The sequence below is a fragment of the Oncorhynchus keta genome, unplaced genomic scaffold, assembly GCF_023373465.1.
Source record: "Oncorhynchus keta strain PuntledgeMale-10-30-2019 unplaced genomic scaffold, Oket_V2 Un_contig_6200_pilon_pilon, whole genome shotgun sequence".
NCBI classification, from domain to species: Eukaryota; Metazoa; Chordata; class Actinopteri; order Salmoniformes; family Salmonidae; genus Oncorhynchus; species Oncorhynchus keta.
The window spans coordinates 108,720-136,146 of NW_026288732.1; the positions used below are offsets into that span (position 1 = coordinate 108,720).

General features: G+C 44.5%; 1 protein-coding gene and 1 long non-coding RNA gene across 5 annotated transcripts; both read right to left on the bottom strand.

The window, feature by feature from the left end:
- zgc:194209 (uncharacterized protein LOC570908 homolog) lies at positions 1-27,353 on the bottom strand. Its single transcript, XM_052510829.1, has 8 exons — positions 27,322-27,353; positions 26,094-26,170; positions 24,173-24,271; positions 18,169-18,321; positions 15,004-15,119; positions 14,775-14,935; positions 14,080-14,275; positions 1-2,675 (listed from the first exon to the last, which is right to left on the bottom strand). The coding sequence occupies exons 1-8, from the start codon at positions 27,351-27,353 to the stop codon at positions 2,469-2,471; spliced, it is 1,041 nt and encodes a 346-aa protein (XP_052366789.1). The 3' UTR covers positions 1-2,468.
- LOC127925745 (uncharacterized) lies at positions 18,931-22,151 on the bottom strand. 4 transcript variants are annotated; one of them, XR_008122124.1, is made up of 3 exons: positions 22,014-22,151; positions 20,768-20,851; positions 18,931-19,068 (listed from the first exon to the last, which is right to left on the bottom strand). It is a non-coding gene; the product is annotated as an uncharacterized LOC127925745 (long non-coding RNA). The 4 variants fall into 4 exon arrangements; XR_008122123.1 differs by lacking the exon at positions 20,768-20,851 and adding an exon at positions 20,021-20,062 and having other exon boundaries at positions 21,972-22,128; XR_008122122.1 differs by having other exon boundaries at positions 20,768-20,809; positions 21,972-22,128.
- Positions 27,354-27,427: the final 74 nt, after the last annotated feature.

Below are 27,427 nucleotides of genomic sequence, written 5' to 3' on the forward strand. Positions count from 1 at the left end.
ACTAACTACAGCTGGGTTAGACAGACCCCTACAACAGCATCTGGCCCCTGTATGGGTCTGAGGAGACACTGACCACTACTAACTACAGCTGGGTTAGACAGACCCCTACAACAGCATCTGGCCCCTGTATGGGTCTGAGGAGGCACTGACCACTAACTACAGCTGGGTTAGACAGACCCCTACAACAGCATCTGGCCCCTGTATGGGTCTGAGGAGACACTGACCACTACTAACTACAGCTGGGTTAGACAGACCCCTACAACAGCATCTGGCCCCTGTATGGGTCTGAGGAGGCACTGACCCACTAACTACAGCTGGGTTAGACAGACCCCTACAACAGCATCTGGCCCCTGTATGGGTCTGAGGAGACACTGACCATTACTAACTACAGCTGGGTTAGACAGACCCCTACAACAGCATCTGGCCCCTGTATGGGTCTGAGGAGACACTGACCACTACTAACTACAGCTGGGTTAGACAGACCCCTACAACAGCATCTGGCCCCTGTATGGGTCTGAGGAGACACTGACCACTACTAACTACAGCTGGGTTAGACAGACCCCTACAACAGCATCTGGCCCCTGTATGGGTCTGAGGAGACACTGACCACTAACTACAGCTGGGTTAGACAGACCCCTACAACAGCATCTGGCCCCTGTATGGGTCTGAGGAGACACTGACCACTACTAACTACAGCTGGGTTAGACAGACCCCTACAACAGCATCTGGCCCCTGTATGGGTCTGAGGAGACACTGACCACTACTAACTACAGCTGGGTTAGACAGACCCCTACAACAGCATCTGGCCCCTGTATGGGTCTGAGGAGACACTGACCACTAACTACAGCTGGGTTAGACAGACCCCTACAACAGCATCTGGCCCCTGTATGGGTCTGAGGAGGCACTGACCACTAACTACAGCTGGGTTAGACAGACCCCTACAACAGCATCTGGCCCCTGTATGGGTCTGAGGAGACACTGACCACTAACTACAGCTGGGTTAGACAGACCCCTACAACAGCATCTGGCCCCTGTATGGGTCTGAGGAGGCACTGACCACTACTAACTACAGCTGGGTTAGACAGACCCCTACAACAGCATCTGGCCCCTGTATGGGTCTGCGGAGACACTGACCACTACTAACTACAGCTGGGTTAGACAGACCCCTACAACAGCATCTGGCCCCTGTATGGGTCTGAGGAGACACTGACCACTACTAACTACAGCTGGGTTAGACAGACCCCTACAACAGCATCTGGCCCCTGTATGGGTCTGAGGAGACACTGACCACTAACTACAGCTGGGTTAGACAGACCCCTACAACAGCATCTGGCCCCTGTATGGGTCTGAGGAGACACTGACCACTAACTACAGCTGGGTTAGACAGACCCCTACAACAGCATCTGGCCCCTGTATGGGTCTGAGGAGACACTGACCACTACTAACTACAGCTGGGTTAGACAGACCCCTACAACAGCATCTGGCCCCTGTATGGGTCTGAGGAGGCACTGACCACTAACTACAGCTGGGTTAGACAGACCCCTACAACAGCATCTGGCCCCTGTATGGGTCTGAGGAGACACTGACCACTACTAACTACAGCTGGGTTAGACAGACCCCTACAACAGCATCTGGCCCCTGTATGGGTCTGAGGAGGCACTGACCACTAACTACAGCTGGGTTAGACAGACCCCTACAACAGCATCTGGCCCCTGTATGGGTCTGAGGAGACACTGACCACTACTAACTACAGCTGGGTTAGACAGACCCCTACAACAGCATCTGGCCCCTGTATGGGTCTGAGGAGACACTGACCACTACTAACTACAGCTGGGTTAGACAGACCCCTACAACAGCATCTGGCCCCTGTATGGGTCTGAGGAGACACTGACCACTACTAACTACAGCTGGGTTAGACAGACCCCTACAACAGCATCTGGCCCCTGTATGGGTCTGAGGAGACACTGTGGAACCACATTTAAAATATATATATATATTTTACCTTTATTTCACTAGGCAAGTCAGTTAAGAACAAATTCTTATTTTCAATGACGGCCTAGGAGCTCAGAACAGGTGGGTTAACAGTGGGTTAACTGCCTGTTCAGGGGCAGAACAACAGATTTGTACCTTGTCAGCTCGGGGGTTTGAACTTGCAACCTTCCGGTTACTAGACCAACGCTCTAACCACTAGGCTACCCTGCCGCATATGAACTAACTGAGGACATATTCAATTTAACAGTCTCCTGGTCAATCAGTGCACTGTGGAACCAAATGATCTGTATTAAAAATGTCCCAGATCAACAGGAATCTGTCCGTATGGAGTGAAAAGGACACCTGGTTGAGATTGGCAGTAGAGCCAGGACCAAGTGTCTGAGTATCTCTGCTACAGTCTCTGGACACGTCACAGTCAGTTAACCCCCAGCCCCCCCCCAGGCCTGGTATGAGAGACCTGCTGCAGAAGTTAGTGGTTAGCTCCAGTCCTCCAGGACAGGAAGGAAGGGCAGGTCGGTGCTACCCAGGTAGAGTCTCCCCTGGTGGGAGAACACGTCGCTGACGGCCCAGGTCAGGCTGCCTGTAGGGTCATGGAGACTCCCCAGCACCTCCCCTTCCCCGTCCAACTCCAACACTAGGCCGTATCTAGGCAACAGCATGTTGTAGCAGCTCAGAGGAACCACCTGGAAGAAAACAGAACACAAGCTCCGGGCTTTAATATGTCATTTTATCATAGAAATACACTGGACAAAACATTAAGAACACCTTCCTAATATATCATTGTATCATAGAAATACACTGGACGAAACATTAAGAACACCTTCCTAATATATCATTTTATCATAGAAATACACTGGACAAAACATTAAGAACACCTTCCTAATATATCATTTTATCATAGAAATACACCGGACGAAACATTAAGAACACCTTCCTAATATATCATTTTATCATAGAAATACACTGGACGAAACATTAAGAACACCTTCCTAATATATCATTTTATCATAGAAATACACTGGACGAAACATTAAGAACACCTTCCTAATATATCATTTTATCATAGAAATACAACGAAACATTAAGAACACCTTCCTAATATATCATTTTATCATAGAAATACACTGGACGAAACATTAAGAACACCTTCCTAATATATCATTTTATCATAGAAATACACTGGACGAAACATTAAGAACACCTTCCTAATATTGAGTCTGCCTCTTGCCCCCCTTTTGCCCTCAGAACAGCCTCAATTCATTGGGTCGTGGACTCCACAAGGTGTCGAAAGCGTTCCACAGAGATGCTGGCCCATGTTGACTCCAAGGCTTCCCACTGTTGTCAAGTTGGCTGGATGTCCTCTAGGGTGGTGGACCATTCTTGATACACACAGGAAACTGTTGAGTGTGAAAAACCCAGCAGCGTTGCAGTTCTTGACACAAACCGGTGCTCCTGGCACCTACTACCATACCCCGTTCAAAGGCACTTAAATCTCTTGCCTCTGCCGTTCACCCTCTGAACACAGACACAATCCATGTCTCAAGTGTCTCAAGGATTAAAAATCCTTCTTTAACCCGTCTCCTCCCCTTCATCTACATGTCTCCTCCCCTTCATCTACATGTCTCCTCCCCTTCATCTACATGTCTCCTCCCCTTCATCTACATGTCTCCTCCCCTTCATCTACATGTCTCCTCCCCTTCATCTACATGTCTCCTCCCCTTCATCTACATGTCTCCTCCCCTTCATCTACATGTCCCCTCCCCTTCATCTACATGTCTCCTCCCCTTCATCTACATGTCTCCTCCCCTTCATCTACATGTCTCCTCCCCTTCATCTACATGTCTCCTCCCCTTCATCTACATGTCTCCTCCCCTTCATCTACATGTCTCCTCCCCTTCATCTACATGTCTCCTCCCCTTCATCTACATGTCTCCTCCCCTTCATCTACATGTCTCCTCCCCTTCATCTACACTGATTGAAGTGGATTTAACAGGTGATAAGGGATCATAGACTGACCAGGTGAATCCAGGTGAAAGCGATGTCATGGAAAGAGCAGGTGTTCTTAATGTTTTGTCCACTGAGTGTATATTCCTGGAAACATCCACCAGAACACAAAGGGTACAGACTTTACTATTAATATTATACCACTGTACTATAATATTACTATAGCATCATATATTCCAGAACAGTACTGTTTACATTATCTCCTCTAGAACACCATGTTGCTGTCTGATTTATCTCCTCTAGAACACCATGTTGCTGTCTGAATTATCTCCTGTATTTATCTCCTCTAGAACACCATGTTGCTGTCTGAATTATCTCTTGTATTTATCTCCTCTAGAACACCATGTTGCTGTCTGAATTATCTCTTGTATTTATCTCCTCTAGAACACCATGTTGCTGTCTGAATTATCTCCTCTAGAACACCATGTTGCTGTCTGAATTATCTCCTCTAGAACACCATGTTGCTGTCTGAATTATCTCCTCTAGAACACCATGTTGCTGTCTGAATTATCTCCTCTAGAACACCATGTTGCTGTCTGATTTATCTCCTCTAGAACACCATGTTGCTGTCTGATTTATCTCCTCTAGAACACCATGTTGCTGTCTGATTTATCTCCTCTAGAACACCATGTTGCTGTCTGAATTATCTCCTCTAGAACACCATGTTGCTGTCTGAATTATCTCCTGTATTTATCTCCTCTAGAACACCATGTTGCTGTCTGAATTATCTATTGTATTTATCTCCTCTAGAACACCATGTTGCTGTCTGATTTATCTCCTCTAGAACACCATGTTGCTGTCTGAATTATCTCCTCTAGAACACCATGTTGCTGTCTGAATTATCTCTTGTATTTATCTCCTCTAGAACACCATGTTGCTGTCTGAATTATCTCCTCTAGAACACCATGTTGCTGACTGAATTATCTCCTCTAGAACACCATGTTGCTGTCTGAATTATCTATTGTATTTATCTCCTCTAGAACACCATGTTGCTGCTGACTGAATTATCTCCTCTAGAACACCATGTTGCTGCTGTCTAGAACACCATGTTGCTGTCTGAATTATCTCCTCTAGAACACCATGTTGCTGTCTGATTTATCTCCTCTAGAACACCATGTTGCTGTCTGATTTATCTCCTCTAGAACACCATGTTGCTGTCTGAATTATCTCCTCTAGAACACCATGTTGCTGACTGAATTATCTCCTCTAGAACACCATGTTGCTGTCTGATTTATCTCCTGTATTTATCTAGAACACCATGTTGCTAGAACACCATGTTGCTGTCTGATTTATCTCCTGATTTATCTCCTCTAGAACACCATGTTGCTGTCTGAATTATCTCCTCTAGAACACCATGTTGCTGACTGATTTATCTCCTCTAGAACACCATGTTGCTGTCTGAATTATCTCCTGTATTTATCTCCTCTAGAACACCATGTTGCTGTCTGAATTATCTCCTCTAGAACACCATGTTGCTGTCTGAATTATCTCCTCTAGAACACCATGTTGCTGTCTGAATTATCTCCTCTAGAACACCATGTTGCTGTCTGAATTATCTCCTCTAGAACACCATGTTGCTGACTGAATTATCTCCTCTAGAACACCATGTTGCTGTCTGAATTATCTCCTCTAGAACACCATGTTGCTGTCTGATTTATCTCCTGTATTTATCTCCTCTAGAACACCATGTTGCTGTATGATTTATCTCCTCTAGAACACCATGTTGCTGTCTGAATTATCTCCTGTATTTATCTCCTCTAGAACACCATGTTGCTGTCTGATTTATCTCCTGTATTTATCTCCTCTAGAACACCATGTTGCTGTCTGAATTATCTCCTCTAGAACACCATGTTGCTGTCTGATTTATCTCCTGTATTTATCTCCTCTAGAACACCATGTTGCTGTCTGAATTATCTCCTCTAGAACACCATGTTGCTGTCTGAATTATCTCCTCTAGAACACCATGTTGCTGTCTGAATTATCTCTAGAACACCATGTTGTATTTATCTCCTCTAGAACACCATGTTGCTGTCTGAATTATCTCCTCTAGAACACCATGTTGCTGTCTGAATTATCTCCTCTAGAACACCATGTTGCTACTGAATTATCTCCTCTAGAACACCATGTTGCTGTCTGATTTATCTCCTCTAGAACACCATGTTGCTGTCTGAATTATCTCCTCTAGAACACCATGTTGCTGATCTGAATTATCTCCTCTAGAACACCATGTTGCTGTCTGAATTATCTCCTCTAGAACACCATGTTGCTGTCTGATTTATCTAGAACACCATGTTTGTATTTATCTCCTCTAGAACACCATGTTGCTGTCTGATTTATCTCCTCTAGAACACCATGTTGCTGTCTGAATTATCTCCTCTAGAACACCATGTTGCTGTCTGATTTATCTCCTCTAGAACACCATGTTGCTGTCTGAATTATCTCCTGTATTTATCTCCTCTAGAACACCATGTTGCTGTCTGAATTATCTCCTCTAGAACACCATGTTGCTGTCTGATTTATCTCCTCTAGAACACCATGTTGCTGTCTGAATTATCTCCTCTAGAACACCATGTTGCTGTCTGAATTATCTCCTCTAGAACACCATGTTGCTGTCTGAATTATCTCCTCTAGAACACCATGTTGCTGTCTGATTTATCTCCTCTAGAACACCATGTTGCTGTCTGAATTATCTCCTCTAGAACACCATGTTGCTGTCTGAATTATCTCCTCTAGAACACCATGTTGCTGTCTGAATTATCTCCTCTAGAACACCATGTTGCTGTCTGAATTATCTCCTGTATTTATCTCCTCTAGAACACCATGTTGCTGTCTGAATTATCTCCTCTAGAACACCATGTTGCTGATCTAGAACACCTGAATTATCTCCTCTAGAACACCATGTTGCTGATCTCTGTATTTATCTCCTCTAGAACACCATGTTGCTGTCTGAATTATCTCCTCTAGAACACCATGTTGCTGTCTGAATTATCTCCTCTAGAACACCATGTTGCTGTCTGAATTATCTCCTCTAGAACACCATGTTGCTGTCTGAATTATCTCCTGTATTTATCTCCTCTAGAACACCATGTTGCTGTCTGAATTATCTCCTCTAGAACACCATGTTGCTGTCTGAATTATCTCCTCTAGAACACCATGTTGCTGACTGATTTATCTCCTCTAGAACACCATGTTGCTGTCTGATTTATCTCCTGTATTTATCTCCTCTAGAACACCATGTTGCTGTCTGAATTATCTCCTCTAGAACACCATGTTGCTGTCTGAATTATCTCCTCTAGAACACCATGTTGCTGTCTGAATTATCTCCTCTAGAACACCATGTTGCTGTCTGAATTATCTCCTCTAGAACACCATGTTGCTGTCTGAATTATCTCCTCTAGAACACCATGTTGCTGTCTGAATTATCTCCTCTAGAACACCATGTTGCTGTCTGAATTATCTCCTCTAGAACACCATGTTGCTGTCTGAATTATCTCCTGTATTTATCTCCTCTAGAACACCATGTTGCTGTCTGAATTATCTCTTGTATTTATCTCCTCTAGAACACCATGTTGCTGTCTGATTTATCTCCTCTAGAACACCATGTTGCTGTCTGAATTATCTCCTGTATTTATCTCCTCTAGAACACCATGTTGCTGTCTGAATTATCTCTTGTATTTATCTCCTCTAGAACACCATGTTGCTGTCTGAATTTATCTCTTGTATTTATCTCCTCTAGAACACCATGTTGCTGTCTGAATTATCTCTTGTATTTATCTCCTCTAGAACACCATGTTGCTGTCTGAATTATCTCTTGTATTTATCTCCTCTAGAACACCATGTTGCTGTCTGAATTATCTCTTGTATTTATCTCCTCTAGAACACCATGTTGCTGTCTGAATTATCTCTTGTATTTATCTCCTCTAGAACACCATGTTGCTGTCTGAATTATCTCCTCTAGAACACCATGTTGCTGTCTGAATTATCTCTCTAGAACACCATGAACTGAATTATCTCCTCTAGAACACCATGTTGCTGTCTGAATTATCTCCTCTAGAACACCATGTTGCTGTCTGAATTATCTCCTCTAGAACACCATGTTGCTGTCTGAATTATCTCCTCTAGAACACCATGTTGCTGTCTGAATTATCTCCTCTAGAACACCATGTTGCTGTCTGAATTATCTCTTGTATTTATCTCTAGAACACCATGTTGCTGTCTGAATTATCTCTTGTATTTATCTCCTCTAGAACACCATGTTGCTGTCTGATTTATCTCCTCTAGAACACCATCTCTTGTATTTATCTCCTCTAGAACACCATGTTGCTGTCTGAATTATGTTCCTCTAGAACACCATGTTGCTGTCTGAATTATCTCTTGTATTTATCTCCTCTAGAACACCATGTTGCTGTCTGAATTATCTCTTGTATTTATCTCCTCTAGAACACCATGTTGCTGTCTGAATTATCTCATGTTTGTATTTATCTCCTCTAGAACACCATGTTGCTGTCTGAATTATCTCTTGTATTTATCTCCTCTAGAACACCATGTTGCTGCTGAATGATCTCTGTATTTATCTCCTCTCATGTTGCTGTCTGATTTATCTCCTCTAGAACATTTATCTCCTCTAGAACACCATGTTGCTGTCTGAATTATCTCTTGTATTTATCTCCTCTAGAACACCATGTTGCTGTCTGAATTATCTCCTCTAGAACACCATGTTGCTGTCTGAATTATCTCCTGTATTTATCTCCTCTAGAACACCATGTTGCTGTCTGAATTATCTCCTGTATTTATCTCCTCTAGAACACCATGTTGCTGACTGATTTATCTCCTCTAGAACACCATGTTGCTGTCTGAATTATCTCTTGTATTTATCTCCTCTAGAACACCATGTTGCTGATCTCTGAATTTATCTCCTCTAGAACACCATGTTGCTGTCTGAATTATCTCTGTCTGATTTATCTCCTCTAGAACACCATGTTGCTGTCTGAATTATCTAGAACACCATGTTGCTGTCTATTTATCTCCTCTAGAACACCATGTTGCTGTCTGAATTATCTCCTGTATTTTATTATCTGTCTGTATTTATCTCCTCTAGAACACCATGTTGCTGCTGAATTATCTCTGTATTTATCTCCTCTAGAACACCATGTTGCTGTCTGATTTATCTCCTCTAGAACACCATGTTGCTGTCTGAATTATCTCCTCTAGAACACCATGTTGCTGTCTGATTTATCTCCTCTAGAACACCATGTTGCTGTCTGATTTATCTCCTCTAGAACACCATGTTGCTGTCTGAATTATCTCCTGTATTTATCTCCTCTAGAACACCATGTTGCTGTCTGATTTATCTCCTGTATTTATCTCCTCTAGAACACCATGTTGCTGTCTGAATTATCTCCTGTATTTATCTCCTCTAGAACACCATGTTGCTGTCTGAATTATCTCCTGTATTTATCTCCTCTAGAACACCATGTTGCTGTCTGAATTATCTCTTGTATTTATCTCCTCTAGAACACCATGTTGCTGTCTGAATTATCTCTTGTATTTATCTCCTCTAGAACACCATGTTGCTGTCTGAATTATCTCTTGTATTTATCTCCTCTAGAACACCATGTTGCTGTCTGATTTATCTCCTCTAGAACACCATGTTGCTGTCTGAATTATCTCCTCTAGAACACCATGTTGCTGTCTGAATTATCTCCTCTAGAACACCATGTTGCTGTCTGAATTATCTCCTCTAGAACACCATGTTGCTGTCTGAATTATCTCTTGTATTTATCTCCTCTAGAACACCATGTTGCTGTCTGAATTATCCTCTAGAACACCATGTTGCTATTTATCTCCTCTAGAACACCATGTTGCTGTCTGATCTCTTGTATTTATCTCCTCTAGAACACCATGTTGCTGTCTGAATTATCTCTAGATTTATCTCCTCTAGAACACCATGTTGCTGTCTGAATGATCTCTTGTATTTATCTCCTCTAGAACACCATGTTGCTGTCATGATCTCTTGTATTTATCTCCTTAGAACACCATGTTGCTGTCTGAATTATCTCCTGTAGAACACCATGTTGCTGTCTGAATTATCTCCTCTAGAACACCATGTTGCTGTCTGAATTATCTCCTGTATTTATCTCCTCTAGAACACCATGTTGCTGTCTGAATGATCTCTTGTATTTATCTCCTCTAGAACACCATGTTGCTGTCTGATTTATCTCCTCTAGAACACCATGTTGCTGTCTGATTTATCTCCTCTAGAACACCATGTTGCTGTCTGAATTATCTCTTGTATTTATCTCCTCTAGAACACCATGTTGCTGTCTGATTTATCTCCTCTAGAACACCATGTTGCTGTCTGAATTATCTCCTGTATTTATCTCCTCTAGAACACCATGTTGCTGTCTGAATTATCTCCTCTAGAACACCATGTTGCTGTCTGATTTATCTCCTCTAGAACACCATGTTGCTTTATTATCTCCTCTAGAACACCATGTTGCTGTCTGAATTTATCTCCTCTAGAACACCATGTTGCTGTCTGAATTTATTTATCTCCTCTAGAACACCATGTTGCTGTCTGAATTTTATCTCCTCTAGAACACCATGTTGCTGTCTGAATTATCTCTTGTATTTATCTCCTCTAGAACACCATGTTGCTGTCTGAATTATCTAGAACACCATGTTGCTGATTTATCTCCTCTAGAACACCATGTTGCTGTCTGAATTATCTCTTGTATTTATCTCCTCTAGAACACCATGTTGCTGTCTGAATTATCTCTTGTATTTATCTCCTCTAGAACACCATGTTGCTGTCTGAATTATCTCCTCTAGAACACCATGTTGCTGTCTGAATTATCTCTTGTATTTATCTCCTCTAGAACACCATGTTGCTGTCTGAATTATCTCTTGTATTTATCTCCTCTAGAACACCATGTTGCTGTCTGAATTATCTCTTGTATTTATCTCCTCTAGAACACCATGTTGCTGTCTGAATTATCTCTTGTATTTATCTCCTCTAGAACACCATGTTGCTGTCTGAATTATCTCTTGTATTTATCTCCTCTAGAACACCATGTTGCTGTCTGAATTATCTCTTGTATTTATCTCCTCTAGAACACCATGTTGCTGTCTGATTTATCTCATGTTTGTATTTATCTCCTCTAGAACACCATGTTGCTGTCTGAATTATCTCTTGTATTTATCTCCTCTAGAACACCATGTTGCTGTCTGAATTATCTCCTTGTATTTATCTGCCTCTAGAACACCATGTTGCTGTCTGATTTATCTCCTCTAGAACACCATGTTGCTGTCTGATTTATCTCCTGTATTTATCTGCTCTAGAACACCATGTTGCTGACTGAATTATCTCCTCTAGAACACCATGTTGCTGTCTGATTTATCTCCTCTAGAACACCATGTTGCTGTCTGATTTATCTAGAACACCATGTTGCTGTCTGATTTATCTCCTCTAGAACACCATGTTGCTGTCTGATTTATCTCCTCTAGAACACCATGTTGCTGTCTATTTATCTCCCTCTAGAACACCATGTTGCTGTCTGAATTTGTTGCTGTATTTATCTCCTCTAGAACACCATGTTGCTGTCTGAATTATCTCTTGTATTTATCATGTTTGTATTTATCTCCTCTAGAACACCATGTTGCTGTCTGCCTTATCTCTTGTTTATCTCCTCTAGAACACCATGTTGCTGTCTGAATGATCTCTTGTATTTATCTCCTCTAGAACACCATGTTGCTGTCTGAATTATCTACAACACCTTGTATTTATCTCCTCTAGAACACCATGTTGCTGTCTGATTTATCTCTCTAGAACACCATGTTGCTGTCTGAATTATCTCCTGTATTTATCTCCTCTAGAACACCATGTTGCTGTCTGAATTATCTCATGTTGCTGTATTTATCTCCTCTAGAACACCATGTTGCTGTCTGAATTATCTCTGCTGTATTTATCTCCTCTAGAACACCATGTTGCTGTCTGAATTATTATCTCATGGGCTGTGATTTATCTTGTATTTATCCTCTAGAACACCATGTTGCTGTCTGAATTATCTCTTGTATTTATCTCCTCTAGAACACCATGTTGCTGTCTGAATTATCTGCTGTATTTATCTCCTCTAGAACACCATGTTGCTGTCTGAATTATCTCTTGTATTTATCTCCTCTAGAACACCATGTTGCTGTCTGAATTATCTCTGCTGTATTTATCTCCTCTAGAACACCATGTTGCTGTCTGAATTATTAGAACACCATCTGATTTATCTCTTGTATTTATCTCCTCTAGAACACCATGTTGCTGTCTGAACACCATGTTGCTTCTGATTTATCTCCTCTAGAACACCATGTTGCTGTCTGATTTATCTCCTCTAGAACACCATGTTCTGTGTATTTATCTCCTCTAGAACACCATGTTGCTGCCTGATTTATCTCCTCTAGAACACCATGTTGCTGTCTGATTTATCTCCTCTAGAACACCATGTTGCTGACTGAATTATCTCCTGTATTTATCTCCTCTAGAACACCATGTTGCTGTCTGATTTATCTCCTGTATTTATCTCCTCTAGAACACCATCTTGCTGACTGATTTATCTCCTCTAGAACACCATGTTGCTGTCTGATTTATCTCTTGTATTTATCTCCTCTAGAACACCATCTTGCTGACTGATTTATCTCCTCTAGAACACCATGTTGCTGTCTGATTTATCTCTTGTATTTATCTCCTCTAGAACACCATGTTGCTGTCTGATTTATCTCCTCTAGAACACCATGTTGCTGTCTGAATTATCTCTGATTTATCTCCTCTAGAACACCATGTTGCTGTCTGAATTATCTCTGTATTTATCTCCTCTAGAACACCATGTTGCTGATTTATCTCTGATTTATCTCCTCTAGAACACCATGTTGCTGTCTGAATTATCTCTGTATTTATCTCCTCTAGAACACCATGTTGCTGTTGCTGTCTTGTATTTATCTCCTCTAGAACACCATGTTGCTGTCTGAATTATCTCTGTATTTATCTCCTCTAGAACACCATGTTGCCTGGGAATTTATCTCCTCTAGAACACCATGTTGCTGTCTGAATTATCTCTCTACAACACAGGGGCCTGGGATTTATCTCACAGGGGCCTAGAACACCATGTTGCTGTCTGACATTATCAGGGGCCTGGGAGTATTTATCTCCTCTAGACACAGGGGCCATGTTACAACACAGGGGCTGTCTGAAGGTTATCTACAACACAGGGGCCTCTAGAGGTCTACAACACAGGGGCCTGGTCTACAACACAGGGGCCTTACAGGGGCCTGGGAGAGGTCTATCTACACAGGGGCCTCTAGAACACCATGTTGCCTGTCTGAATTATCTCAACACAGGGGCCTAGAGGCTCTCATTACACAGGGGCCTGGTCTCTAGTCACACTGCAGCCTGGAGACAAAGAACACAGGGGCCTGGGAGAGAGGTCTACAACACAGGGGCCTGGGAGAGAGGTCTACCACACAGGGGCCTGGGAGAGAGGTCTACCACACAGGGGCCTGGGAGAGAGGTCTACAACACAGGGGCCTGGGAGAGAGGTCTACAACACAGGGGCCTGGGAGAGAGGTCTACAACACAGGGGCCTGGGAGAGAGGTCTACAACACAGGGGCCTGGGAGAGAGGTCTACAACACAGGGGCCTGGGAGAGAGGTCTACAACACAGGGGCCTACAACACAGGGGCCTGGGAGAGAGGTCTACAACACAGGGGCCTGGGAGAGAGGTCTACAACACAGGGGCCTGGGAGAGAGGTCTACAACACAGGGGCCTGGGAGAGAGGTCTACAACACAGGGGCCTGGGAGAGAGGTCTACAACACAGGGGCCTGGGAGAGAGGTCTACAACACAGGGGCCTGGGAGAGAGGTCTACAACACAGGGGCCTGGGAGAGAGGTCTACAACACAGGGGCCTGGGAGAGAGGTCAACAACACAGGGGCCTGGGAGAGAGGTCAACAACACAGGGGCCTGGGAGAGAGGTCTACAACACAGGGGCCTGGGAGAGAGGTCTAAAACACATTGATGATGATGATGGTGAAACTAACCTTAGCCAGAAAGCGTTTGACCGCTGGGTACGGACCAATCAGGTCCAGGAATGGAGGCATGAGCTTCCTGAAACGTGTGGTCGTTAGGCCAACCAGGAAGGTTCCACGGTCGCTAAGGCGGATGTTGTCAGGGTAACCAGGCATATTGTTCATGATGACCTCCTTGGTGCCAGCCTTGGGGCCTTTCAGCCAGTACCTACAGAGGTAGAGAGAGAAAAGGAACCATGACTCATTCAAACAAAAGGAGGGAGGGGGGGAGGGAGGGAGGGAGGGGGGAGGAGGGAGGGAGGGAGGGAGGGAGGGGAGGGAGGGGGGGGGGGGGGGAGGGAGGGAGGGGGGGGGGGAGGGGGAGGGGGGGGGGGAGGGAGGGAGGGGGGGGAGGGAGGGAGGGGGGGGGGGGGGGGGGGGGGGGGAGGGGGGGGGGGGGGGGGGGGGGGGGGAGGGAGGGAGGGGGGGGGGGGGGGGAGGGAGGGGGGAGGGAGGGGGACAATGATTGTCATAGAACAAAAGTCCTTTCTGTACTGTGAGGGTTCCTCTGTCCTGCTGATCAGCCACCTCTGATAACACAATGATATTTACATGTTAAAAGGAAAAACACAGGAAGGACAGTTAGTATGGAAAACACTGTCCTCCGTTGGTGTGTGTGTGTGTGTGTGTGTGTGTGTGTGTGTGTGTGTGTGTGTGTGTGTGTGTACCTGAGGATACACCCGATGCTGGTCTCGGCCAGCAGCAGGAAGCTCTCGTCAGGTGACAGGGCGATGCCATTGGGCATGTAGAGACCATCCAGTAGGACACCCACACGCCCTGACACGGGGTCAAAGGTCAGGAGACGACCCAGAGCGTTGGTCTCTATCACCTAGACGTTAGAGGTCAGGGGTTATAGAGCGTATAAAGAAGAAGGGTGATTTGTAGGGAGCGACAGACCTCTAGTTTGACGTGTCGTCGTCCCCAGCGAGAGGAGGAGTCCGTAAAGTAAATGATCCCAGTCTGAGAGGATATCTCCAAGCCGTTCAGGAACGCAAACGGAACCCCGTCAGCTCCTAGAGCACAAAGATATTACATTTATTAACTGGATGTACATTAGCCTCACAAGCCTGACTTTTACCACATTTTGTTGCTTTTTTTAAAATCCACTCAATCAACACACAATACCCCATAATGACATCACAATACCCCATCATGACATCACAATACCCCATAATAACATCACAATACACTATAATGACACCACAATAACCCATAATGACATCACAATAACCCATAATGACATCACAATAACCCATAATGACATCACAATACTCCATAATGACATCACAATACCCCATAATGACATCACAATAACCCATAATGACATCACAATACACTATAATGACATCACAATAACCCATAATGACATCACAATAACCCATAATGACATCACAATACATTTTCCATAATGACACAAATAAAATAATGACATCACAATACCCCAGACCCTTTATTCAGTACTTTGTTGAAGCACCTTTCAGAGATTCAGTCTAGTTAATAACATCACAATACTCCATTATGACATCACAATACTCCATTATGACAAAGCAAAAACATTTTTGATAATTTACTACAAATAAAATATGGAAATATCACATTTACATAAGTATTCAGACCCTTTATTCAGTACTTTGTTGAAGCACCTTTGTCAGAGATTACAGCCTTGAGTCTTCTTAGATATGATGCTAGTTAAGGTTAGACTGTCTGACCTGCTGTCCAGTCAGAGTTAAGGTTAGGGGTTAGACTGTCAGACCTGCTGTCCAGTCAGAGATAAGGTTAGACTGTCAGACCTGCTGTCCAGTCAGAGTTGAGGTTAGGGGTTAGACTGTCAGACCTGCTGTCCAGTCAGAGTTAAGGTTAGGGGTTAGACTGTCAGACCTGCTGTCCAGTCAGAGTTAAGGTTAGGGGTTAGACTGTCAGACCTGCTGTCCAGTCAGAGTTAAGGTTAGACTGTCAGACCTGCTGTCCAGTCAGAGTTAAGGTTAGACTGTCAGACCTGCTGTCTAGTCAGAGTTAAGGTTAGGGGTTAGACTGTCAGACCTGCTGTCCAGTCAGAGATAAGGTTAGACTGTCAGACCTGCTGTCCAGTCAGAGTTAAGGTTAGACTGTCAGACCTGCTGTCCAGTCAGAGTTAAGGTTAGGGGTTAGACTGTCAGACCTGCTGTCCAGTCAGAGTTAAGGTTAGGGGTTAGACTGTCAGACCTGCTGTCCAGTCAGAGTTAAGGTTAGGGGTTAGACTGTCAGACCTGCTGTCCAGTCAGAGATAAGGTTAGACTGTCAGACCTGCTGTCTAGTCAGAGTTAAGGTTAGGGGTTAGACTGTCAGACCTGCTGTCCAGTCAGAGTTAAGGTTAGGGGTTAGACTGTCAGACCTGCTGTCCAGTCAGAGTTAAGGTTAGGGGTTAGACTGTCAGACCTGCTGTCCAGTCAGAGTTAAGGTTAGACTGTCAGACCTGCTGTCTAGTCAGAGTTAAGGTTAGGGGTTAGACTGTCAGACCTGCTGTCTAGTCAGAGTTAAGGTTAGGGGTTAGACTGTCAGACCTGCTGTCTAGTCAGAGTTAAGGTTAGGGGTTAGACTGTCAGACCTGCTGTCTAGTCAGAGATAAGGTTAGACTGTCAGACCTGCTGTCTAGTCAGAGATAAGGTTAGGGGTTAGACTGTCAGACCTGCTGTCCAGTCAGAGATAAGGTTAGGGGTTAGACTGTCAGACCTGCTGTCTAGTCAGAGATAAGGTTAGGGGTTAGACTGTCAGACCTGCTGTCTAGTCAGAGATAAGGTTAGGGGTTAGACTGTCAGACCTGCTGTCCAGTCAGAGTTAAGGTTAGGGGTTAGACTGTCAGACCTGCTGTCCAGTCAGAGTTAAGGTTAGGGGTTAGACTGTCAGACCTGCTGTCTAGTCAGAGTTAAGGTTAGACTGTCAGACCTGCTGTCTAGTCAGAGTTAAGGTTAGGGGTTAGACTGTCAGACCTGCTGTCCAGTCAGAGTTAAGGTTAGACTGTCAGACCTGCTGTCTAGTCAGAGATAAGGTTAGACTGTCAGACCTGCTGTCCAGTCAGAGTTAAGGTTAGACTGTCAGACCTGCTGTCTAGTCAGAGATAAGGTTAGACTGTCAGACCTGCTGTCCAGTCAGAGTTAAGGTTAGGGGTTAGACTGTCAGACCTGCTGTCCAGTCAGAGTTAAGGTTAGGGGTTAGACTGTCAGATCTGCTGTCCAGTCAGAGTTAAGGTTAGACTGTCAGACCTGCTGTCCAGTCAGAGTTAAGGTTAGACTGTCAGACCTGCTGTCCAGTCAGAGTTAAGGTTAGACTGTCAGACCTGCTGTCTAGTCAGAGATAAGGTTAGACTGTCAGACCTGCTGTCCAGTCAGAGTTAAGGTTAGGGGTTAGACTGTCAGACCTGCTGTCTAGTCAGAGATAAGGTTAGACTGTCAGACCTGCTGTCTAGTCAGAGTTAAGGTTAGGGGTTAGACTGTCAGACCTGCAGAGTTAAGGTTAGGGGTTAGACTGTGTCCAGTCAGAGTTAAGGTTAGACTGTCAGACCTGCTGTCCAGTCAGAGAAAAGGTTAGACTGTCAGACCTGCTGTCTAGTCAGAGATAAGGTTAGGGGTTAGACTGTCAGACCTGCTGTCTAGTCAGAGATAAGGTTAGACTGTCAGACCTGCTGTCTAGTCAGAGATAAGGTTAGACTGTCAGACCTGCTGTCTAGTCAGAGATAAGGTTAGACTGTCAGACCTGCTGTCTAGTCAGAGATAAGGTTAGACTGTCAGACCTGCTGTCTAGTCAGAGATTAGAGGTTAGGATTTAGACTATGAATGATCAGACCTTGTTTGCTGTCCAGTAGCAGACTATGGTGTCCAGTCTGGGGGTTAGGGGTCAGGGGTCAACAGTGTTGCTGTCCAGTAGCAGGGTCTTGTGTCCAGTCTGGGGGTTAGGGGTCAGGGGTTAACTGTATTGCTGTCCAGTAGCAAGGTCTTGTGTCCAGTCTGGAGGTTAGGGGTCAGGGGTTAACTGTGTTGCTGTCCAGTAGCAGGGTCTTGTGTCCAGTCTGGGGATAGGGTACGTTACCTGTCTTGCTGTCCAGTAGCAGGGTCTTGTGTCCAGTCTGGGGGTCAACAGAAAACAGCCCAAAGTAGGAGTCAGCTACGATCAGCTGACCACCACTGTCCAACCGCACACCATGAGGACGACCACAGACTGGCTCATAGTCTGTCCTGCTACCTAGAGGACCAACAGAGATAACATCACAGTCTGTCCTGCTACCTAGAGGACCAACAGAGATAACATCACAGTCTGTCCTGCTACCTAGAGGACCAACAGAGATAACATCACAGTCTGTCCTGCTACCTAGAGGACCAACAGAGATAACATCACAGTCTGTCCTGCTACCTAGAGGACCAACAGAGATAACATCACAGTCTGTCCTGCTACCTAGAGGACCAACAGAGATAACATCACAGTCTGTCCTGTTACCTAGAGGACCAGAGATAACATCACAGTCTGTCCTGCTACCTAGAGGACCAACAGAGATAACATCACAGTCTGTCCTGCTACCTAGAGGACCAGAGATAACATCACAGTCTGTCCTGCTACCTAGAGGACCAACAGAGATAACATCACAGTCTGTCCTGCTACCTAGAGGACCAACAGAGATAACATCACAGTCTGTCCTGCTACCTAGAGGACCAACAGAGATAACATCACAGTCTGTCCTGCTACCTAGAGGACCAACAGAGATAACATCACAGTCTGTCCTGCTACCTAGAGGACCAACAGAGATAACATCACAGTCTGTCCTGCTACCTAGAGGACCAACAGAGATAACATCACAGTCTGTCCTGCTACCTAGAGGACCAACAGAGATAACACCACAGTCTGTCCTGCTACCTAGAGGACCAGAGATAACATCACAGTCTGTCCTGCTACCTAGAGGACCAACAGAGATAACACCACAGTCTGTCCTGCTACCTAGAGGACCAGAGATAACATCACAGTCTGTCCTGCTACCTAGAGGACCAGAGATAACATCACAGTCTGTCCTGCTACCTAGAGGACCAACAGAGATAACATCACAGTCTGTCCTGCTACCTAGAGGACCAACAGAGATAACATCACAGTCTGTCCTGCTACCTAGAGGACCAACAGAGATAACATCACAGTCTGTCCTGCTACCTAGAGGACCAACAGAGATAACATCAGACTGTCCTGCTACCTAGAGGACCAACAGAGATAACATCACAGTCTGTCCTGCTACCTAGAGGACCAACAGAGATAACATCACAGTCTGTCCTGCTACCTAGAGGACCAACAGAGATAACATCACAGTCTGTCCTGCTACCTAGAGGACCAACAGAGATAACATCACAGTCTGTCCTGCTACCTAGAGGACCAACAGAGATAACATCACAGTCTGTCCTGCTACCTAGAGGACCAACAGAGATAACATCACAGTCTGTCCTGCTACCTAGAGGACCAACAGAGATAACATCACAGTCTGTCCTGCTACCTAGAGGACCAACAGAGATAACATCACAGTCTGTCCTGCTACCTAGAGGACCAACAGAGATAACATCACAGTCTGTCCTGCTACCTAGAGGACCAGAGATAACATCACAGTCTGTCCTGCTACCTAGAGGACCAACAGAGATAACATCACAGTCTGTCCTGCTACCTAGAGGACCAACAGAGATAACATCACAGTCTGTCCTGCTACCTAGAGGACCAACAGAGATAACATCACAGTCTGTCCTGCTACCTAGAGGACCAACAGAGATAACATCACAGTCTGTCCTGCTACCTAGAGGACCAACAGAGATAACATCACAGTCTGTCCTGCTACCTAGAGGACCAACAGAGATAACATCACAGTCTGTCCTGCTACCTAGAGGACCAGAGATAACATCACAGTCTGTCCTGCTACCTAGAGGACCAACAGAGATAACACCACAGTCTGTCCTGCTACCTAGAGGACCAACAGAGATAACATCACAGTCTGTCCTGCTACCTAGAGGACCAACAGAGATAACATCACAGTCTGTCCTGCTACCTAGAGGACCAACAGAGATAACATCACAGTCTGTCCTGCTACCTAGAGGACCAACAGAGATAACATCACAGTCTGTCCTGCTACCTAGAGGACCAACAGAGATAACATCACAGTCTGTCCTGCTACCTAGAGGACCAACAGAGATAACATCACAGTCTGTCCTGCTACCTAGAGGACCAACAGAGATAACATCACAGTCTGTCCTGCTACCTAGAGGACCAACAGAGATAACATCACAGTCTGTCCTGCTACCTAGAGGACCAACAGAGATAACATCACAGTCTGTCCTGCTACCTAGAGGACCAACAGAGATAACATCACAGTCTGTCCTGCTACCTAGAGGACCAGAGATAACATCACAGTCTGTCCTGCTACCTAGAGGACCAACAGAGATAACATCACAGTCTGTCCTGCTACCTAGAGGACCAACAGAGATAACATCACAGTCTGTCCTGCTACCTAGAGGACCAGAGATAACATCACAGTCTGTCCTGCTACCTAGAGGACCAACAGAGATAACATCACAGTCTGTCCTGCTACCTAGAGGACCAACAGAGATAACATCACAGTCTGTCCTGCTACCTAGAGGACCAGAGATAACATCACAGTCTGTCCTGCTACCTAGAGGACCAACAGAGATAACACCACAGTCTGTCCTGCTACCTAGAGGACCAACAGAGATAACATCACAGTCTGTCCTGCTACCTAGAGGACCAACAGAGATAACATCACAGTCTGTCCTGCTACCTAGAGGACCAACAGAGATAACATCACAGTCTGTCCTGCTACCACAGAGGACCAACAGAGATAACATCACAGTCTGTCCTGCTACCTAGAGGACCAACAGAGATAACATCACAGTCTGTCCTGCTACCTAGAGGACCAACAGAGATAACATCACAGTCTGTCCTGCTACCTAGAGGACCAACAGAGATAACATCACAGTCTGTCCTGCTACCTAGAGGACCAACAGAGATAACATCACAGTCTGTCCTGCTACCTAGAGGACCAACAGAGATAACATCACAGTCTGTCCTGCTACCTAGAGGACCAACAGAGATAACATCACAGTCTGTCCTGCTACCTAGAGGACCAACAGAGATAACATCACAGTCTGTCCTGCTACCTAGAGGACCAACAGAGATAACATCACAGTCTGTCCTGCTACCTAGAGGACCAACAGAGATAACACCACAGTCTGTCCAGCTACCTAGAGGACCAGAGATAACATCACAGTCTGTCCTGCTACCTAGAGGACCAACAGAGATAACACCACAGTCTGTCCAGCTACCTAGAGGACCAGAGATAACATCACAGTCTGTCCTGCTACATAGAGGACCAGAGATAACATCACAGTCTGTCCTGCTACCTAGAGGACCAACAGAGATAACATCACAGTCTGTCCTGCTACCTAGAGGACCAACAGAGATAACATCACAGTCTGTCCTGCTACCTAGAGGACCAGAGATAACATCACAGTCTGTCCTGCTACCTAGAGGACCAGAGATAACATCACAGTCTGTCCTGCTACCTAGAGGACCAACAGAGATAACATCACAGTCTGTCCTGCTACCTAGAGGACCAACAGAGATAACATCACAGTCTGTCCTGCTACCTAGAGGACCAACAGAGATAACATCACAGTCTGTCCTGCTACCTAGAGGACCAACAGAGATAACATCACAGTCTGTCCTGCTACCTAGAGGACCAACAGAGATAACATCACAGTCTGTCCTGCTACCTAGAGGACCAACAGAGATAACATCACAGTCTGTCCTGCTACCTAGAGGACCAACAGAGATAACATCACAGTCTGTCCTGCTACCTAGAGGACCAACAGAGATAACACCACAGTCTGTCCTGCTACCTAGAGGACCAACAGAGATAACATCACAGTCTGTCCTGCCCTCTTTCGGTCTCTCCATCCTCCCAGTCTGGAACAACATCAGAGGATTTCTAGAGATTTACTAGACCGTCTCTAACACAACCTGACACACACACACACACACACACACACACACACACACACACACACACACACACACACACACACACACACACACACACACACACACACACACACACACACACACACACACACACACACACACACACACACACACACACACACACACACACACAACCTGGCACACACACAACCTGGCACACACACAAACGTCTGTTTTGGCCAGAGCTCCGAGGAAGACAGATCGGCTGCCGGCCACATCAACAGAGATCTGAACAGAACACGTTCCCACAGCTAAACACTAAGTCAGTGTTCCACACCACGGGTCCAGTAGAACATCTGAAATATTCAGGTCCTTTTCTAAATGTTTTCTCACCTGTTTCATACCTACTGAACTGAACACAGCCCTGTAGACCCCAGACAGATTCCATCATACATCAATAAGCCTGCTATAATTACTGACCACACTCCAACTATTGTCAGCTAGCCAGACAGCCATGAAGAATTGTTAGCGAGCCAGATAGCCATGAAGAATTGTTAGCGAGCCAGACAGCCATGAAGAATTGTTAGCGAGCCAGACAGCCATGAAGAATTGTTAGCGAGCCAGATAGCCATGAAGAATTGTTAGCTAGCCAGACAGCCATGAAGAATTGTTAGCGAGCCAGATAGCCATGAAGAATTGTTAGCGAGCCAGATAGCCATGAAGAATTGTTAGCGAGCCAGATAGCCATGAAGAATTGTTAGCGAGCCAGATAGCCATGAAGAATTGTTAGCGAGCCAGATAGCCATGAAGAATTGTTAGCTAGCCAGATAGCCATGAAGAATTGTTAGCTAGCCAGATAGCCATGAAGAATTGTTAGCTAGCCAGATAGCCATGAAGAATTGTTAGCTAGCCAGATAGCCACGAAGAATTGTTAGCTAGCCAGATAGCCACGAAGAATTGTTAGCTAGCCAGATAGCCACGAAGAATTGTTAGCTAGCCAGATAGCCACGAAGAATTGTTAGCTAGCCAGATAGTCACGAAGAATTGTTAGCTAGCCAGATAGCCATGAAGAATTGTTAGCGAGCCAGATAGTCATGAAGAATTGTTAGCTGAGCCAGATAGCCATGAAGAATTGTTAGCGAGCCAGATAGTCATGAAGAATTGTTAGCGAGCCAGATAGTCATGAAGAATTGTTAGCGAGCCAGATAGCCATGAAGAATTGTTAGCGAGCCAGATAGCCATGAAGAATTGTTAGCGAGCCAGATAGCCATGAAGAATTGTTAGCGAGCCAGATAGCCATGAAGAATTGTTAGCGTGAGCCAGATAGCCATGAAGAATTGTTAGCGAGCCAGATAGCCATGAAGAATTGTTAGCGAGCCAGATAGCCATGAAGAATTGTTGAGCGAGTCAGATAGCCATGAAGAATTGTTAGCGAGCCAGATAGCCATGAAGAATTGTTAGCGAGCCAGATAGCCATGAAGAATTGTTAGCGAGCCAGATAGCCATGAAGAATTGTTAGCGAGCCAGATAGCCATGAAGAATTGTTAGCGAGCCAGATAGCCATGAAGAATTGTTAGGGAGCCAGATAGCCATGAAGAATTGTTAGCGAGCCAGATAGCCATGAAGAATTGTTAGCTAGCCAGACAGCCATGAAGAATTGTTAGGAGCCAGACAGCCATGAAGAATTGTTAGCTAGCCAGATAGCCATGAAGAGTTGTTAGCTAGCCAGAGGCCATGAAGAATTGTTAGGGAGCCAGATAGCCATGAAGAATACAGTTAGGGAGCCAGATAGCCATGAAGAATTGTTAGGGGAGCCAGACAGCCATGAAGAATTAGTAGCGTTAGGGTTGGTTAGTTAGTTACTGACCACACTCCTGTAAGTCCTGCCCCATGTGGGTGATGAGTTAGGGTTGGTTAGTTAGTTAGGGTTGGGTAGTTAGTTAGCGTTAGGGTTGGTTAGTTAGTTACTGACCACACTCCTGTAAGTCCTGTCCCATGTGGGTGATGAGTTAGGGTTGGTTAGTTAGTTAGGGTTGGGTAGTTAGTTAGCGTTAGGGTTGGTTAGTTAGTTACTGACCACACTCCTGTAAGTCCTGCCCCATGTGGGTGATGAGGGTTAGAGTCTCCTGATGGATCCTCCACAGCTTCCCATCCACCGTCCCTGTGTACACGTTACCTAGGAGACACCAGAGGTCAGTCGTGACAGGGGTAAACAGATGGGCCACAGAGTTCTAAAACAGGTATTTCCAGTCAAAGGTCATATAAACACTGAGGAGGCAGATGAAAGACCAACAGACAGGATTCAATTAAAACATGCTGAATGAAAGACCAACAGACAGGATTCAATTAAAACATGATGAAAGACCAACAGACAGGATTCAATTAAAACATGATGAATGACCAACAGACAGGATTCAATTAAAACATGCTGAATGAAAGACCAACAGACAGGATTCAATTAAAACATGATGAATGAAAGACCAACAGACAGGATTCAATTAAAACATGATGAAAGACCAACAGACAGGATTCAATTAAAACATGATGAATGACCAACAGACAGGATTCAATTAAAACATGATGAAAGACCAACAGACAGGATTCAATTAAAACATGATGAATGAAAGACCAACAGACAGGATTCAATTAAAACATGCTGAATGAAAGACCAACAGACAGGATTCAATTAAAACATGCTGAATGAAAGACCAACAGACAGGATTCAATTAAAACATGATGAATGACCAACAGACAGGATTCAATTAAAACATGATGAATGAAAGACCAACAGACAGGATTCAATTAAAACATGCTGAATGAAAGACCAACAGACAGGATTCAATTAAAACATGCTGAATGAAAGACCAACAGACAGGATTCAATTAAAACATGCTGAATGAAAGACCAACAGACAGGATTCAATTAAAACATGCTGAAAGACCAACAGACAGGATTCAATTAAAACATGCTGAATGAAAGACCAACAGACAGGATTCAATTAAAACATGATGAATGACCAACAGACAGGATTCAATTAAAACATGCTGAATGAAAGACCAACAGACAGGATTCAATTAAAACATGCTGAATGAAAGACCAACAGACAGGATTCAATTAAAACATGATGAATGACCAACAGACAGGATTCAATTAAAACATGCTGAATGAAAGACCAACAGACAGGATTCAATTAAAACATGATGAATGACCAACAGACAGGATTCAATTAAAACAGACAGGATTCAATTAAAAACATGCTGAATGAAAGACCAACAGACAGGATTCAATTAAAACATGATGAATGACCAACAGACAGGATTCAATTAAAACATGATGAAAGACCAACAGACAGGATTCAATTAAAACATGATGAAAGACCAACAGACAGGATTCAATTAAAACATGATGAATGAAAGACCAACAGACAGGATTCAATTAAAACATGCTGAATGAAAGACCAACAGACAGGATTCAATTAAAACATGATGAATGACCAACAGACAGGATTCAATTAAAACATGATGAATGACCAACAGACAGGATTCAATTAAAACATGATGAAAGACCAACAGACAGGATTCAATTAAAACATGATGAATGACCAACAGACAGGATTCAATTAAAACATGATGAATGACCAACAGACAGGATTCAATTAAAACATGATGAAAGACCAACAGACAGGATTCAATTAAAACATGATGAATGAAAGACCAACAGACAGGATTCAATTAAAACATGATGAAAGACCAACAGACAGGATTCAATTAAAACATGATGAATGAAAGACCAACAGACAGGATTCAATTAAAACATGATGAATGAAAGACCAACAGACAGGATTCAATTAAAACATGATGAAAGACCAACAGACAGGATTCAATTAAAACATGATGAATGAAAGACCAACAGACAGGATTCAATTAAAACATGATGAAAGACCAACAGACAGGATTCAATTAAAACATGATGAATGACCAACAGACAGGAGTTCTTACCCTCCTGGTCCGCAGTGAAGGATTCTGGTCCATGTAGTTGTCCAGTGAACAGCCAATTAAAACGTCCGTTCTGTAGTCTGGTGAATGACAGCCAGATTCAATTAAAACATGATGGCCCTCCAGGAGCGGAGGGGGTCAATTGAATCTGACAGACAATAACCTTTAACCCTTTACCCCTAAACTGACAGACAATAACAGGATTCAATTAAAACATTTAACCCTTAACCCCTAAACTTGATAAACCAACCAGACAATAACCTTTAACCCCTAAACTGACAGCCAGCGGGTCCTCCAGGAGCGGAGGGGGTCCCTTGAATCTGATAGACAATAACCTTTAACCCTTTACCCCCTAAACTGACAGACAATAACCTTTAACCCTTAACCCCTAAACTGTTTCCCTCTGATAACACCAACCTGTCTCAAAACACAACCCTTCAACTCCAATAACCCTTAACCCCCTACACAATAAAACAACAATAACGAGGCTGTCAATGTGTGGGGGTACAGGTTAGTAATGAGGCTATATACAGGTGGTACCTGTACCGAGTCAATGTGTGGGGGTACAGGTTAGTAATGAGGCTATATACAGGTGGTACCTGTACCAGGTTAAAAAACATGATGAGTCAACAGACAGGATTCAATGTGGGGGTACAGGTTAGTAATGAGGCTATATACAGGTGGTACCTGTACCGAGTCAATGTGTGGGGGTACAGGTTAGTAATGAGGCTATATACAGGTGGTACCTGTACAGGAGTCAATGTGTGGGGGGTACAGGTTAGTAATGAGGCTATATACAGGTGGTACCTGTACCGAGTCAATGTGTGGGGGTACAGGTTAGTAATGAGGCTATATACAGGTGGTACCTGTACCGAGTCAATGTGGTATAGAGGTCCTGGAAAGCAGGAAGCTTGGCCCCAGTGATGTAGTGCCTGGTGGTCGGAGGCCGAGCAGTTGCATTACCAGGTGGTGATGCAACCAGTCACCCTAGTCACAGACTGTTCTCTCTGCTACCGCACGGCAAGTGGTACCAGAATAGCAAGTCTGGGGCTGATGCAACCAGTCAGGATGCTCTCGATGGTGCAGCTGTAGAACCTTTTGAGGATCTCAGGACCCATGCAAAATCTTTTTAGTTTCCTGAGGGGGAATAAGTTTTAGTCGTGCCCTCTTCACGACTGTCTTGGTGTGTTTGGACCATGTTAGTTTGTTGTTGATGTGGACACCAAGAAACGTGAAGCTCTCAACCTGCTCCGCTGCAGCCATGTCGATGAGAATGGGGACGTACTCTGTCCTCCTTTTCCTGTAGTCCACAATCATCTCCTTTGTCTTGATCACGT

Coding starts and splice junctions, on each gene's coding strand:
- zgc:194209 (XM_052510829.1), bottom strand. CDS start 27,353: ATGGCTGCAGCGGAGCAGGTTGAGAGCTTCAC. Junction 26,171..27,321: donor GAGCAGGTTGAGAGCTTCAC/GTTTCTTGGTGT, acceptor GTCATTCACCAG/ACTACAGAACGGACGTTTTA. Junction 2,676..14,079: donor TCAAACGCTTTCTGGCTAAG/GTTAGTTTCACC, acceptor GTTTTCTTCCAG/GTGGTTCCTCTGAGCTGCTA.